We start from the raw sequence: 14,036 nt of genomic DNA, 5'->3' as shown, positions 1-14,036 counted from the left end.
GAATGTCAGCATACCACTCTATCTCCTGGCTGACTCCGTCTGCGAGGGTGGTTAATTTGTCTGGAGCTAAACCACTCGGAAGGACCGCTTAACCAAAGGGCCCTTCATCCATCAGGCTGATGAATGCAAGCAAAGTCACCCTGAAGAAAACTGAGCCCTTCTGTAGACTACATCAGAGGTGCTTTCTTCTTTTGTACCTTTTTATCATTTAAGAATGTGGTAAATACAGAAAAAGGTTATTTTTCCATAATAAGTGACCTGCTGTGGTTATAGCAACTCAAACATAAACCGCTAACACTGGTTGGACTCCCTCCTTTATACATTGTGGAGTAACCACAATGGTGTGTGTGGTAGCTGGAAATAACTCATCAGTTGACAAGGTGACTCAAATAAATTAAAAAAAGAAGAAATGTGGAAATAAATAGAAATGTTAGCTAGTTAATATACACTTTATTAACCCCCAAGCTGCTTTTCTGCAGCCAATATTTAGCTGTTCCAAACAGCTTGATTTTTTTTATATCATATCAATGTTTATCTAAAACAACATGCCATGATGTGGTTATAGTTGGAAATTTGGAAAATTATGCATCAACTGTCCTGACATACAGGCATACATTCAGTGGTGTGGCCTACCTAATGCATTCACACATTTGTAGCTATGACTGGCCTAGTAGAAGCTAGCTAGTGTTAGCGTAGCTTTCACTTTAACAATAGAGAACAAACTCCACACACAAAGCATTTTCACACATGCTCTTATGCATTATAATAAAGAAATAGATTTTTTTTTAAATTTCAACATCTGGCAAACACACTGAAGCAGTAGACATAGAAAAACAACTTTATGGTTTTCAGGCTATTGCTAACAAAGGAAATACAAGCTAAGCTAAGATGTATTTTTAATAACGCATGTACAATTAACATTTCTTTTGCTTGTTAACAATATGAATGTTAAACTAATTTTACATTTGCTTTTTTTTCAGTGATGATAAATTTGTGTCAAAAAGCCTGGCTATTCTCTTGTAATTTGTACATTTGGGCGTTGTTTGCACTTTAAACATGTTCAGTGGGCTGCCAGAGAGCTCATCACCAGTCAAAAGTGCTGTTAGGTATGAGTATCAGAGGTGGAAACATGTATTTATGATGACATCCTTAGTATTCAAGTTATAAATAAACCTGTGCATTTGGGTGGCCCTGCAGAGCAGGTGTCTGAGATCTTATGTAGTGCTGATGAACCATGGGCATGATTTAGATTTAAAACTACTGCAGACATCATCTACTGTTAACTGTAGCAGTAACACACTGCATTTTTTGTGTCACTCAAACCCCCTTGACCTGATCACTGCTAGCTTTTAGTCTGCATAATGCTTCATGGTTACCTGTTATCTACAGACTGTTCATATTATTCATGCAGGAACAACACAAACACAGGGATAGCTAAAGAAAATGTTTGGATTTGTTTATGTGCTGGACTGGACCAAGACAGAAAAGCTGAATGCGGTAAAACCTAAACAGTGAACTGAAAGATGCTAAAATGTCCCATAGAGCTACAGCTATATTTTTCTGTGGGCTTTCATTATAGCCAACAACCTTCACATTACACACAGTCACATTATGGAGATGAGTGATTGCCCATACTGTTCATCTACTGAGCTTTACATGCTATAATTAGCAGGTACAGTCTGGTCCAGCCAGCAGTATGAATGAGTGTCTGGCTGTGCAGCTTAGTACACACCAACCAGACACATATCTTCTATCACTGAGATGAAAGAAACCAGATTCATATTTGATAATTCAATTCAATTACAGTCTTATTTATATAGCGCCAAATCACAACAACAGTCACTTCAAGGTGCCTTATATTCTAAAGTAAAAGATGCTACAATAACATAGAGAAAACCCCAACAATCAGATGACTTCCTATGAGAAAACATTTGGTAATACTGGGAAGGAAAAACTCCCTTTTAACAGGAAGAAACCTTCAGCAGAACGGCACTCAGGGAGGGAGACAGGACAAATGTACTTTCATAAGGACTGAGGAAGCTTTTCGACGGTGTTCTGATTTTACTGTGTCCAAGTAGGACTTTATCCCAACACCTTTATACTCATGTAGCCATTCAGAGATCCCACCTGCCCCATGGAAGGGAGCATAAGACCACTCTTGACAGGACAGAATTGTTAAAGGACTAAAGTGATCACCCAGTACAACTCTGCAATTAGAGTGCTTGCCAGGTCAATTCTTGCTCAAGGGTTCAAGTTTTTCTGTTGACTTGTCATTATCACGTATGTATTACTAATCAACCTGGTTATGAGTAACGACTGATGCAGAAAACACACCCCAGTGCTGTCAGTTTCATGCTCAGCAGTCATGCTGTGAGGCTGCTTGACCTTTTCAACTTCCTTGTGATCTATGTTGCATTTTTCTCAGAATTACAACAGAAATCAATTTTGGAATTTCACAATGACACAAGTGATGAAGTAAATAATTGAAAGGGATTTTACACAAACGTCACAAGGCGCCAACAGTCGCTTTAAAAAGACACAGCATGCTGTGCTGTGCCTGTTGCTCGTCACTGTAAAAGTGCACCGCAGAGCTGAGCTGAAGGGCTGCACTTCCTTTGCCTATCAGCAAAACAGAACCACACGAGGGGACAGAAAGCGCACCTGAAACTCATGCTTGTCTTACATTTCAGTTCAACTCTCAGATTCCCCATCAGCGTGTGACCCACAGCCATTCAACCTTCTGCCCAAACGAGAACATTTACCAGAATAAAAGCACAATCTTAACAAGGTGATTAGTGACCCAGTATGCTCATTTCCACCTTTATACTTTTATCCTTGGCCTCCACTAAAGTAGTGTTGTGTATTACACATTTCAAACTACTCCTAGTCATCTTATCCTGCACCTTTGTGTGGTTTGTTAAATCATTCAATGGCTAACCTTGGCCATTTTAGCTCATCTCTGCTCTGCCTTTCAGTCCCTTCCCTTCTGATTTCCTGCCCCTTGTAAACAGACTGTACAGCAGAGCAGAGATGACCATATTAGGGATATCCAGTCTCACTGACATCACAGATCCAAGAATAGAAAAAAACATCAGAAATGGAATGTTTAGAGCAGCCTGAAGCCTGGGCTTTTGTGTAAAGTCACTACTCGAACATATAAAGACCTTATTATTAGAAACTTTGGCTATATTTGAATATGTGTCCACCACTTTAACATTATATATGTGACAGAAGACAAAGAAAAACTTTAAGTAGTGTGAGACTATAGTCCAACTCTCAGACAATTACCGGACCATCAACAGTCTGAAGTATTTTTGTTCATGCGAGGAAACCTGAGAACCTTTCCACAGCCTTTCGAATGATCCCAAAAACAGGACCGGGCACTTAGAGGATGACAAACTGGGGCATCAGCCTTCTTCTTTTTCTTGCATTGCTGCATATTTTCACAAAGCATCTACCCAGGAGGAAGTTAGAGAACAGAAATGATTCTACTGCAAAGCTATACAAGACACCTAAAACCAACAGACTGAAATGTATCGTATCGTCTCAACAACCTGAGGGCATTACTTAGCATGCAGCAAACTAGAAACACTAATACAAGCTTCATGCCTCAGGAGTGCTACATTAATAAGAAAGAGAAACCAGAGGAAGAACTGCAAAAGAAATCCCAGTGGAAGCCAACAAGCTGCTCAACAAGACCGACAGGTTCACTGTAATGTAGACCAAGTATGCTTATCTGCTTATGTAAAACCTGAAGAACGTGTGTGGTGCTGTTGGCTTCCACCGGTGATTTTCCATTTTCCTAAAATCCCCGTGGTTATTATTAGTTCTTAATTCTGTACTCAGTCATTCAAGTAGGGGTAAAGGGAGGACACACAATACAGAGAAGGCTGGCTGGATGATGTAAATGTTAATATTAACAGTCAGACTAGCATTTCACTGGGTAAACAATTGAACAAGTAGAACTACCCAACTTGGATTTAAAACAAGTAAATATTGAATATTTCTTTAAATTTAATTTGGTGAGATCAATTAAAACAATCATTTTATTGTCTGTTGGAAATTCAGTTTATTTAGACAGCAGCTGATATGTGATTTTCAATTATTTATCACAGTTATTTGCTGTATTATCAAAGAAGATTGCATGTAATTGCCAACTAAACTCCAGTCAGTCTCAGACTGATGTCAGACACAAAGCAGACTGACTCTATCTGAGGGCAAAATTTATGACAGGTGTTAGCAACAGTGATCTTATTTTATACCGATTGAAATATAATAAATATAGTGAGATAACTTTATTTTAATGAATAAAACAGATATATAGACAAAGTTTAACTGTCATTTGATTTGATTTGACAAAAGGTGATAAATTGCAGTATATTTTACTACAACACTCAGTGTACTGCTAATTACTAAAAATTATATAATATTATTATATCATGAATGACCTATTGTGATAATATCTTATCGGGCAATTCTCACCTTCAGCATAGAGCATCCTAATATGAAATAATATATGACTGTAAGCTTTTGTTACCCCAAATATCCAACTATTATGGACAGATTATAAGACGACAAACACACAAACCAAACGTTTTTAGTTTTATATCTAATTTTGCATTCTAAGTATGTTGAACTGAACTCAATTGTTGAATTAAATGCTTGCAAAGTATAATCAGTATTAGACAGTGTGTTCGTACAACACAAAAGTCAAATGAAGAGCGGGAAAAAACAAACTGGTCAGTGTGGTCAAAGGTAGAGCTGGGTGATATGACCCAAAATTCATATCTCGATATTTTTTAGCTGGATGGCGATATAAGATATATATCTCGATATTTTTTTAAAGCCATAAAGTAAGAACAAAAAGAGAGTTCTTAGTCAAAGCTGTGTCCCAGATGTCACACAGGCACTTTTATTAACATACAGCATAGATGTACATGAAAAAAACTACTCAAAAATAAATTATGAGCATTTATTAATTAATGATGCTCTATAAATAAAAGAAAACTATGTTGTTTTGTGCATAACAAAGAGCTCACAATTGTGCAGTCAAAATTTAAACTAAAAGACGCTGAGCATAATAACATAGACAGATTTCACAGCTGCTCTGTTCCCAACTTCTACTGGAGTTTGAAATCCGCTTAGTAACCATGTCTCTGAACAGGTGCCATTTATGGTCCTTATACACACACAATACGGTAATATTACGTTGAAGCACAGTACGTATTACTCCGCGAGGCTCCTCGGTAGCCGTAATCCTCCGACAACCCATCAAGCGGTGCAGCTCCATAGCTTACCAAAGTCGAACTAAAACATTTTTTCACAGATTGCTGAGCGCTGTGTACCACATAAAATCGGTTCGCGGTCATCAAGCACAACCAGAATTCATACAAAAGGCGCGCAGTCAACTTTTGAGAAAATGAAAGGATTTCAGGCCGTGCATGGCGTTAGCGTGGCTAGCTCGTTAACACGTTGACGCCGTCCAGCCCCACGCACGGGGCGATGCGCAGTAACTCATTAACGGAGATTTGCCGTGTCCATCTTGTCGCTGCCTGCAGGTGAAGCGATGGGGCAGGAGGGGGAGTTGTGTTCAGTGAAGGAGAGGCAAGGTCGAGTAACGTTGCGTAAAGACAAAAGTGGACGAAAGAGAGGCAAACTGCTCCGCAACTATAATTATAACGTAATATAGACTATATCGATATAAAGGATATTATCACATCTTACATCTCGTATAAAAATATATCGATATTTAAAAAAAAACAAAAAACTCGATATATCGCCCAGCTCTCAAAGGCAAAGTTCACATTCTTCTGTTGAAGAAGCCTGATCACATTTATCATGTCAGCTCATGAGGTAAGCAATAAGCAATGAGCAATAAGCAGGCCACAGGCAGATTACTATCAGCTTACACGCCCTGATAGAAGAGGAAGTTTTAGTCCTTCAGTCCCCCAGGTCAGCCAATCAGTGACTGCGTAAGACTTTCACAGAGCTGTCGTGAAAACAGTGATGTAAGAAATAGCAGGAGTGTAGCCGTGTCTGCTGATGAAATTTCAGTGGTCAGCTGATATCATGATTCACTGGAATCTTATTTTCAACTTTACCACCACATCTGCCGTCTGTAAAATTTACCACTGCTTTCTACGAGCATCTACTTAGAGTTCAAGTCAAGTCATGGTGCGAGTGCGTATATCTGATAAACATTACGCAATTTTATAACAATTATTAACCACAAAAAGTGATCCCAGAATGTGGCTGTTACATCTGCTCAGTGCGTATGTGTAACACCTGAAGTAGTTATCTCTCTATCTTGATCTTACCTTTCTATTTCGGTTTCTTTTCTTGCATTACAAACTAAACTTCCTACACTAACAAGTTAAAATGCTGTTTTAATTCAAAGCTTTGACCAAACACAGTGGAGTTCACCTCTCATCTGAAACCACTTTAAAGTTTTACTTTCACTTGCCGCTTACTCTTGTTTTCTCTGGCAAAAGATGGCGGTTTAGCTTAAAAAAACAAAACGGTATCAGAAAGACTTTATTTATCCCCAAGGGGCAATTAAGATATATATATAAGATATATAAGATATATTAGCACATGTTAGAGAGATGCATGTTCTAAGCTGCTGGGCGTCCAAGTTCTGCACCATGCGAAGCTGAGGACATGAGCATGTGTGCTAACACGGCTGCTGGAAGACACTGAGCTGATAATTAAAGCTTGCGCAAAGGGGGTGATTCTCTTGGAAAGGACAGTCCTGCATTAGCGTGATAAAATTCTGAATTTCGCAACAGCTGCCAGCACAGATAAAAAGGTCAGCAACAGATGCAATTTCTTATTCGTGTTGACAGTCACTGTCTTTATCATTTAATGGGGTTTAACGAATACTGAAAGAACATGAAGCATCTGATAAGAACCAATCAGGCAGCAGTCGGAGTTTTCCAACTAAAGGTGGATGATTGCAGATGTTTAACTCTTTTCAAAGTGAAAAATTACTATATGCACCTAATGGTGACATCGTTACCTAGCAATAGGTCATTCACCTTTGAGATGAATTAACTGAGGTGTTGTGAATCAATGCTCCATAAATACGATTTAACTGAAAGGAAAGAAAAATATCTGGACTAGCTGTTTCCCACTTCTTAACACATAAGCATGTAGCTGCTGAAACACTAAGAATTAGCATCAAACTACATGTATTACTTTGTGTGTATGTGTGTGTTCATTAGATCTACCCATAAACATTTATATTTTTGAAAAATCTGAATTTCTAACCTTTAAATTAAAACTGCTCCAGTCATGTTAGCGTGACAAAGCTACCTCCCAACTCAGAGCGAGCTAATGGCTCAGTCACATGAGTGAATTTCTGTTTATGTAGACAAATATTTGATTATTGCAGTTAACCAGCGTATAATCACAATCACAGTCTGATATCAGACTGATAACCGATATCTGACTGACTCCGTCTTAGGGCAATATTTATGGTGGCTTTTAGTGATGGCATTGCTGTGCAATCTTATTTTGTAGTTTTGCTTTAGTAAAGTTTTCCTTTAAGGACAGACTTTGCGGTTAAATTACATTTTATTGCAATATCACAATGTTAAGAAATTGCAATAACATCGTATCGTGAGTGAAGCACTGTGATGTCATGGTATTGTGGGTTGTCTGCTGATTCCCACCTTTAATTTAAAGGGCCTCAACCTTCAGGTGCCAGCTTCGGCTCCAGACAAACTCATCTGATCTCTTCTGAAGAACAAAGACTGATTGATTTAGAAATAGATAAAGAAATAAAAGGTTTATCTATATGGAAAAGTGTGTCTTTAAAGCAGTAAAGCAGGGGTCTCCAACTCCAGGCCTCGAGGACCGGTGTCCTGCAGGTTTTAGATGTGTCCTTGGTCCAACACAGCTGATTCAAATGGCTAAATGACCTCCTCAACATGTCCTGAAGTTCTCCAGAGGCCTGGTAACGAACTAATCATGTGACTCAGGTGTGTTGACCCACGGTTATATCTAAAATCTGCAGGACACCGGCCCTCGAGGCCTGGAGTTGGAGACCCCTGCAGTAAAGGAACCTAAAAAATGTACAGTATCATGTTTATGATATTCTGACTTGGTGTAATTATCGAGCCCAATTTCAACAGAATTTGCAAACACTGTTTCATGTTTGTCCAACAGAACGCCAACAGGATCGGGCCCAGATGCAGACCGGCTGAAGAGAGGTGGGTGGAAAGGAACAGGCGGTACTCGTGCAGTGAAGCTATGAGGAAATGAGCTGAGAGGAAAGAGAGGAGGAAGAAGGGCTAGTGACAGAGCTGATGTAGTTGGCATGCAGGTCCAATTGAGTTCACTGGGACAGCCTCACTTCGTTTGAGCAACCTTTAACACTGAGAAGATAGTTTACGTTCCCTTGTTGTCACGTGCCTTTGCTGGTGTGACCTGTGATTTAGGGTATGCATAAGTACATAATGAGAAGAGTGCAGTCATGGCATGAGCAAACCTCCACTGTACAGGGTGGGCCATTTATATGGATACACCGTAATAAAATGGGAATGGTTGGTGATATTAAAGTCCTGTTTGTGGCACATTAGTATATGTGAGGGGACAAACTCCTCAAGATGGGTGGTGACCATGGTGGCCATTTAGAAGTCGGCCATCTTGAATACAACTTTTGTTTTTTCAATAGGAAGAGGGCCATGTGACACATCAAACTTATTGGTAATGTCACAAGAAAAACAATGGTGTGCTTTGTTTCAACGTAACTTTATTCTTTCATGAGTTATTTACAAGTTTCTGACCACTTATAAAATGTGTTCAATGTGCTGCCCATTGTGTTGGATTGTCAATGCAACCGTCTTCTCCCACTCTTCACACACTGATAGCAACACCGCAGGAGAAATGCCAGCACAGGCATCCAGTATCCGTAGTTTCAGGTGCTGCACATCTCGTATCTTCACACCATGGACAATTGCCTTCAGATGACCCCAAAGATAAAGGTCTAAGGGGGTCAGATCGGGAGACCTTGGGGGCCATTCAACTGGCCCATGACAACCAATCCACTTTCCAGGAAACTGTTCATCTAGGAATGCTTGGACCTGGCACCCATAATGTGGTGGTGCACCATCTTGCTGGAAAAACTCAGGGAACGTGCCAGCTTCAGTGCATAAAGAGGGAAACATATCATCATGTAGCAATTTCAAATATCCAGTGGCCTTGAGGTTTCCATTGATGAAATTTGGACCCACTATCGTTGTACCCCATATACCACACCAAACACCAAGATGTGCAGCACCTGAAACTACGGATACTGGATGCCTGTGCTGGCATTTCTCCTGCGGTGTTGCTATCAGTGTGTGAGGGTTGCATTGACAATCCAACACAATGGGCAGCACATTGAACACATTTTATAAGTGGTCAGAAACTTGTAAATAACTCATGAAAGAATAAAGTTACGTTGAAACCAAGCACACCATTGTTTTTCTTGTGACATTACCAATAAGTTTGATGTGTCACATGGCCCTCTTCCTATTGAAAAAACAAAAGTTGGATCCAAGATGGCCGACTTCTAAATGGCCACCATGGTCACCACCCATCTTGAGGAGTTTGCCCCCTCACATATACTAATGTGCCACAAACAAGACTTTAATATCACCAACCATTCCCATTTTATTACGGTGTATCCATATAAATGGCCCACCCTGTACATCAGTCCCATCCCTTTTGTTAGCTCACGTTACAGAATCAGGTGAAGCCAGGGAACAAACAAGGCAGCAGTGTGGGAATGAATGGAACCGCAGAGGCCTTATCTCCACACAGGGACACTGACTATTACACAACTATTACACTAAGAATCAGCAGTGGTTCCAGTATGTGGAAGACCGACTGTACATGGGGTTATACAGCCTGTCTAACCTGGCATCCTGCTCATGAGCAAAAATTTCTAACCTTCAGCTGCACCCCTGAGGAGGCCTGCTCCACGGCAGTCGCCCTACACTTGGACCTAACTTGACACAATGTTCAACAGAGACCTGACACTATAGAAATCTATGGAAGAATCCCATAATGGTAAAAATGGCAGCTGTTCCACCGCTGCACCCAACGAGCTTGTTACATTCAAACTGGTGCAGCAGTGCACCGGCTCAGCAGAGATTCAGCGGCACAGTGGCAAAAATACAGCATGTCTAATTATCATGTAAACATGAAGGTACGTGTACTTGTTGTTTTCTTGACTTATGATGATGTGATTTAGCGTGTCGTCTCTTCTGCGCTTTGCTAGCAGGGACAGAGACAATGATTGTGTCAGCACTTTGGATTTAAGCTGTATAACATGATTATAACACGCTGGGAAGAAAGCATGCCAAGCTCGTTTAAATAAGGGGTCTCAGACTCAAAGAGGTGCCCAGGGTCGTTGTCAAGCTGGCTAGTGGCAAGACTTGCTTCTGGAAGAGTTTTGGAACAGCCTCTCCTATAGCTCAGGGTAACTGTGCTCCCCAGGAGCATGACGACCGATGTAGAGGTGGCTGACACGTGGAGTTATGGTACAACAATAACTCAAAGTTTACTTGCTTGACTTTGAGTTAATGTAGTACAATCACATAAGACAGGACAAGTGGGATGGAGCAGGTCGAGTGTGTTAAGTGAAAGTGACAGTTACTGATAAGGGTTATGCTTGTTCATGCATATCTTTTATTTAGAATTTACTGCAGTTTTTTTGTTTTGTTTTATAAACCATCTCAGAACAAACCAAGAACCCACTCTGAGTGCTACACATGGTTCTGCTGCAATGTGAGCACCCCCCTCAGGCCTACTAAATAGCTTATAGGAGCTCTTGACATCAGATCACGTGACCTGCACGGAGAATGCCACGTTGTCATGGAACCATAGATGTTCAAGTGTTTTTTGTGCCAATGAGGATCACATGATTTTATGAAAAGCTTCACTCCAGCCACTAAAAATGAGAAAGAAATTGTTTAGGCCTGCTTGACTCTTATGGCACCAACTACAGCCTGTAGTTACTGGATGTTGCTGAAGTTTTAACCATTTTTACCAAGGTGGTGATCAATTTCTTTAACTCTACTTATGACTTACTTCCTTAGATGACATCCTGAACAATGCTAATATTTTATTTAAGTCTAATATTTAACCTTAGGAGACCTGGTGTGGACCCTGTACTGCAAAAAGTCTACTTCTGACCTTCCTGTCATTATTACAGTGTAAATGGTAAATGGACTGGTTCTTATATAGCGCTTTTCTACTCTATCTGAGCACTCAAAGAGCTTTATACAACTAATTCATTCACCCAATCACACCCATTCACACAAGCACGTTTTCTAGGTTGTTAAGTGCTTAGTATCTAACATTCATACACATTCACACTGCGATGGATGCATCGGAGAGCAGCATGGGGGATATTTGGCATGCAGACTGGAGGAGCCTGGGATTGAACCACCAACCTTCCGGTTAGTAGCTGACCTGCTCTACCACCTGAGCTGCAGCCACCCCAGTGATGACGCAAAAGTGCAACAAATGTAGTAGTAAGCTGGGGTGGGTTAAACTGGTTCTGCTACCAGACTGGTCGGTCCTGAAGTGTCGATAAAATGCGCATGAAGGTGCTGTAGTGTATTTACATTCTGTGCCAACGCATTCCAAAGCATTGGCTCACTTTATTTTAATGAAAATGTGGCAAAATGAAAGACAATGAAGTGCTTTTTAAATAAGCAGTGTAGCAAGTTTTACTGCTTTAGTAAAGCAGCATCTGCTAAACTAGTTATGCAACTGTTTGCACCTCAAGTCGACGTAGCATTAAAGTTAAGGTAATGTTTCCTCTTACGGTCTGTCATTAGCACTTCCTTAAATGTTCCTAATGAGTTGTCGCTGTCTGAGACAAGGGCTCCCCCTCTAAATGAGTTTAAACAGACTCCCTGACAGCCAGGGATTAATTAACCATGATTAATGTAAAGTTAATCATCTTAACTTTATATTAATCATGGTTAATACTGGGGATATTTATAACTGTAGGGAAATGACTACAACCAGTGACACCACAGCTATATAGAGCAAGTCACTTGTTTCAGCATCTTAACTTATGTCATTATGACTGGAATATCTTTGAGGCTGTTAATGAAACAAAACAATGGAGCTGAAGATGTTACCTCTCACCTTGTTACCGTCCTACACACTCTCCTGTTTCCTGCAGCTTGGTAGCTAAGCAGGAACATGTTTTCCCAGATATAACCTAATACTTCCCCGGATGCTTTTGTGTCTTTGAACCCGTTTGTTTTCAATGTTCAGCAGACCTGACCTATTAAAGCTCACTGCCAGCTGAGCTCTGCTGCCAGACTGTGGGGCAAATAAAACCTGTATGAAGTAGAGCTCGGCAGTTCTTGCCACCATTCTCTCACAGCAGGCTCACCCCTCCTGGATGTGATCTCCAAAATAAGCTGCACTGCTCCACATTCAAACTAGAACAACCTCTGTGTGTATGTGCAAGTGTGTGTGCCTGTCTTGTCCTGCATGCAGGCCTGGTCTCTGGGGGTTTCTAGTTTTCTGTGTGTGACAGTTTCACTAATATGGGTTAAATCTGCTGTTTGACTGAAGACCTTGCCTCGCAGGGAGTCCCCATATACTCACATCTAACCTGCATGTATTCACTAATGCATTATTTTATGAATGCAAAACATTATAACATCCTGTCAGAGACATTTGCAACTTGTAAACCCGTTTGCATGGGGGAGGAAAAGCACTGTTTTGCTCAGGAGCACAGCATCTGCAGAGCTCTGTGTTAAGGACACAAACAGCCTGCTGTAAGTCATCCAAGAGGACACTTTCAACGCTCACAGCTGGTGAGATAAAGCTCGGGGCATCTATCATTAACAACCACACCTGCTAACTAAGCTCCCACTTCTAGGTCTCATCCACTGCAGCACTGTGAGCATACTAAGGCGGCATGTGGTGTTAAAGAGTGGCCCGGTGCAGCCTGCACGCTAGGCCCGCAACATCCATCCTAACAGCAGCAGCAGGAGGAGCAGCCAGACTCACCCAGTGTCTTGACAGCGATCTGCCGCGTCAGAGGCGGCGGCAGGTTGATGCAGACCAGATCCACATCCTGATGCAGCAGCACGTCGTCGATCCTGTTGGTGTAAAAGGGCACGTTCATCTCCTTGGCCAGCTCCTCCGCCTCCTCCTGTGTCCGGCCCCACAGCGCTTTAACGGCGAAGCCTTCGTTCTTCAGCAGCGGGATGATCACCCGTGCGGTAAGGCTGGTGCCGAACACACCGACCCCAGGAAGCATAGCTCCGGGTTATTAGTTGGATTTGGTTCTGTATGGATTCGCTCGGTGTTCGCAGCTCCGGACGCCAGCAGAGCTGTGAAGGGAAGCGACGGCGGGGACCGTCAGGTTGGCCATCCACCTGCACTCACACAATCTCTGTGCGGCATTTCCACGTCGCCCCCTCTCTGCGATCGGACACGAACTGTCGTTATCACCCGCCGAAAAATAACCCGAGAACAGGCGGAAATCCGACCACGCTTCCACACTTGAGCGAAGTCTATAAATGAACCATTCCGCTCTTCACCTCGTCCACGTCTGACAGCTATCACCGCACTGACTGCGCCAAGCAGGCGGAGAGCGTGTCTCCTCCTCCGCGGTTTGCTTATTCCTCCCCCTGCAGGACCCTCCCTGAAGATAACGCGGGCTGGAAGAAACGTGAGCCGGGAAAGCGCTTGGTCTGACGGCAGGCTGCCGGAAACACCGCCGTCGCCCTGTGCCCGCTCCCCGTAGGCTCCTACAGCGGCTGCAGTGCTACGGTGCTGGAGACGTTACTGATGGCGCAGCGCGCACACACGCGCACACACACACACACACACACACACACACACACACACACACACACACACACACACACACACACACACACACACACAGGAAGCGCTACTAGCAGCACCATTTCAAAATAAAAGCTTCACGTAGCATGGTTGTTCGTGTGTATGTGTGATTCATATGAGTTACAATCAACCAGTCGATTAAAACTTTAATTCTACAGCAC

General features: G+C 41.9%; 1 protein-coding gene across 1 annotated transcript in view; it reads right to left on the bottom strand.

The window, feature by feature from the left end:
- Window positions 1-14,036, bottom strand: part of gfod1 (glucose-fructose oxidoreductase domain containing 1) — a 37,601-nt gene extending 23,565 nt beyond the window's left edge. The window contains exon 1 of the mRNA XM_031754781.2: window positions 13,030-14,036. Coding sequence (XP_031610641.1) covers window positions 13,030-13,282 — 253 coding nt within the window. The 5' untranslated portion in view covers window positions 13,283-14,036. The remainder of the gene's footprint in view (window positions 1-13,029) is intronic.

Source organism: Oreochromis aureus, linkage group 9 (genome assembly GCF_013358895.1).
Source record: "Oreochromis aureus strain Israel breed Guangdong linkage group 9, ZZ_aureus, whole genome shotgun sequence".
Taxonomy (NCBI): domain Eukaryota; kingdom Metazoa; phylum Chordata; class Actinopteri; order Cichliformes; family Cichlidae; genus Oreochromis; species Oreochromis aureus.
Note: the sequence above shows the minus strand (reverse complement) of the source record. Positions and strands in the feature narration are given on the sequence as shown.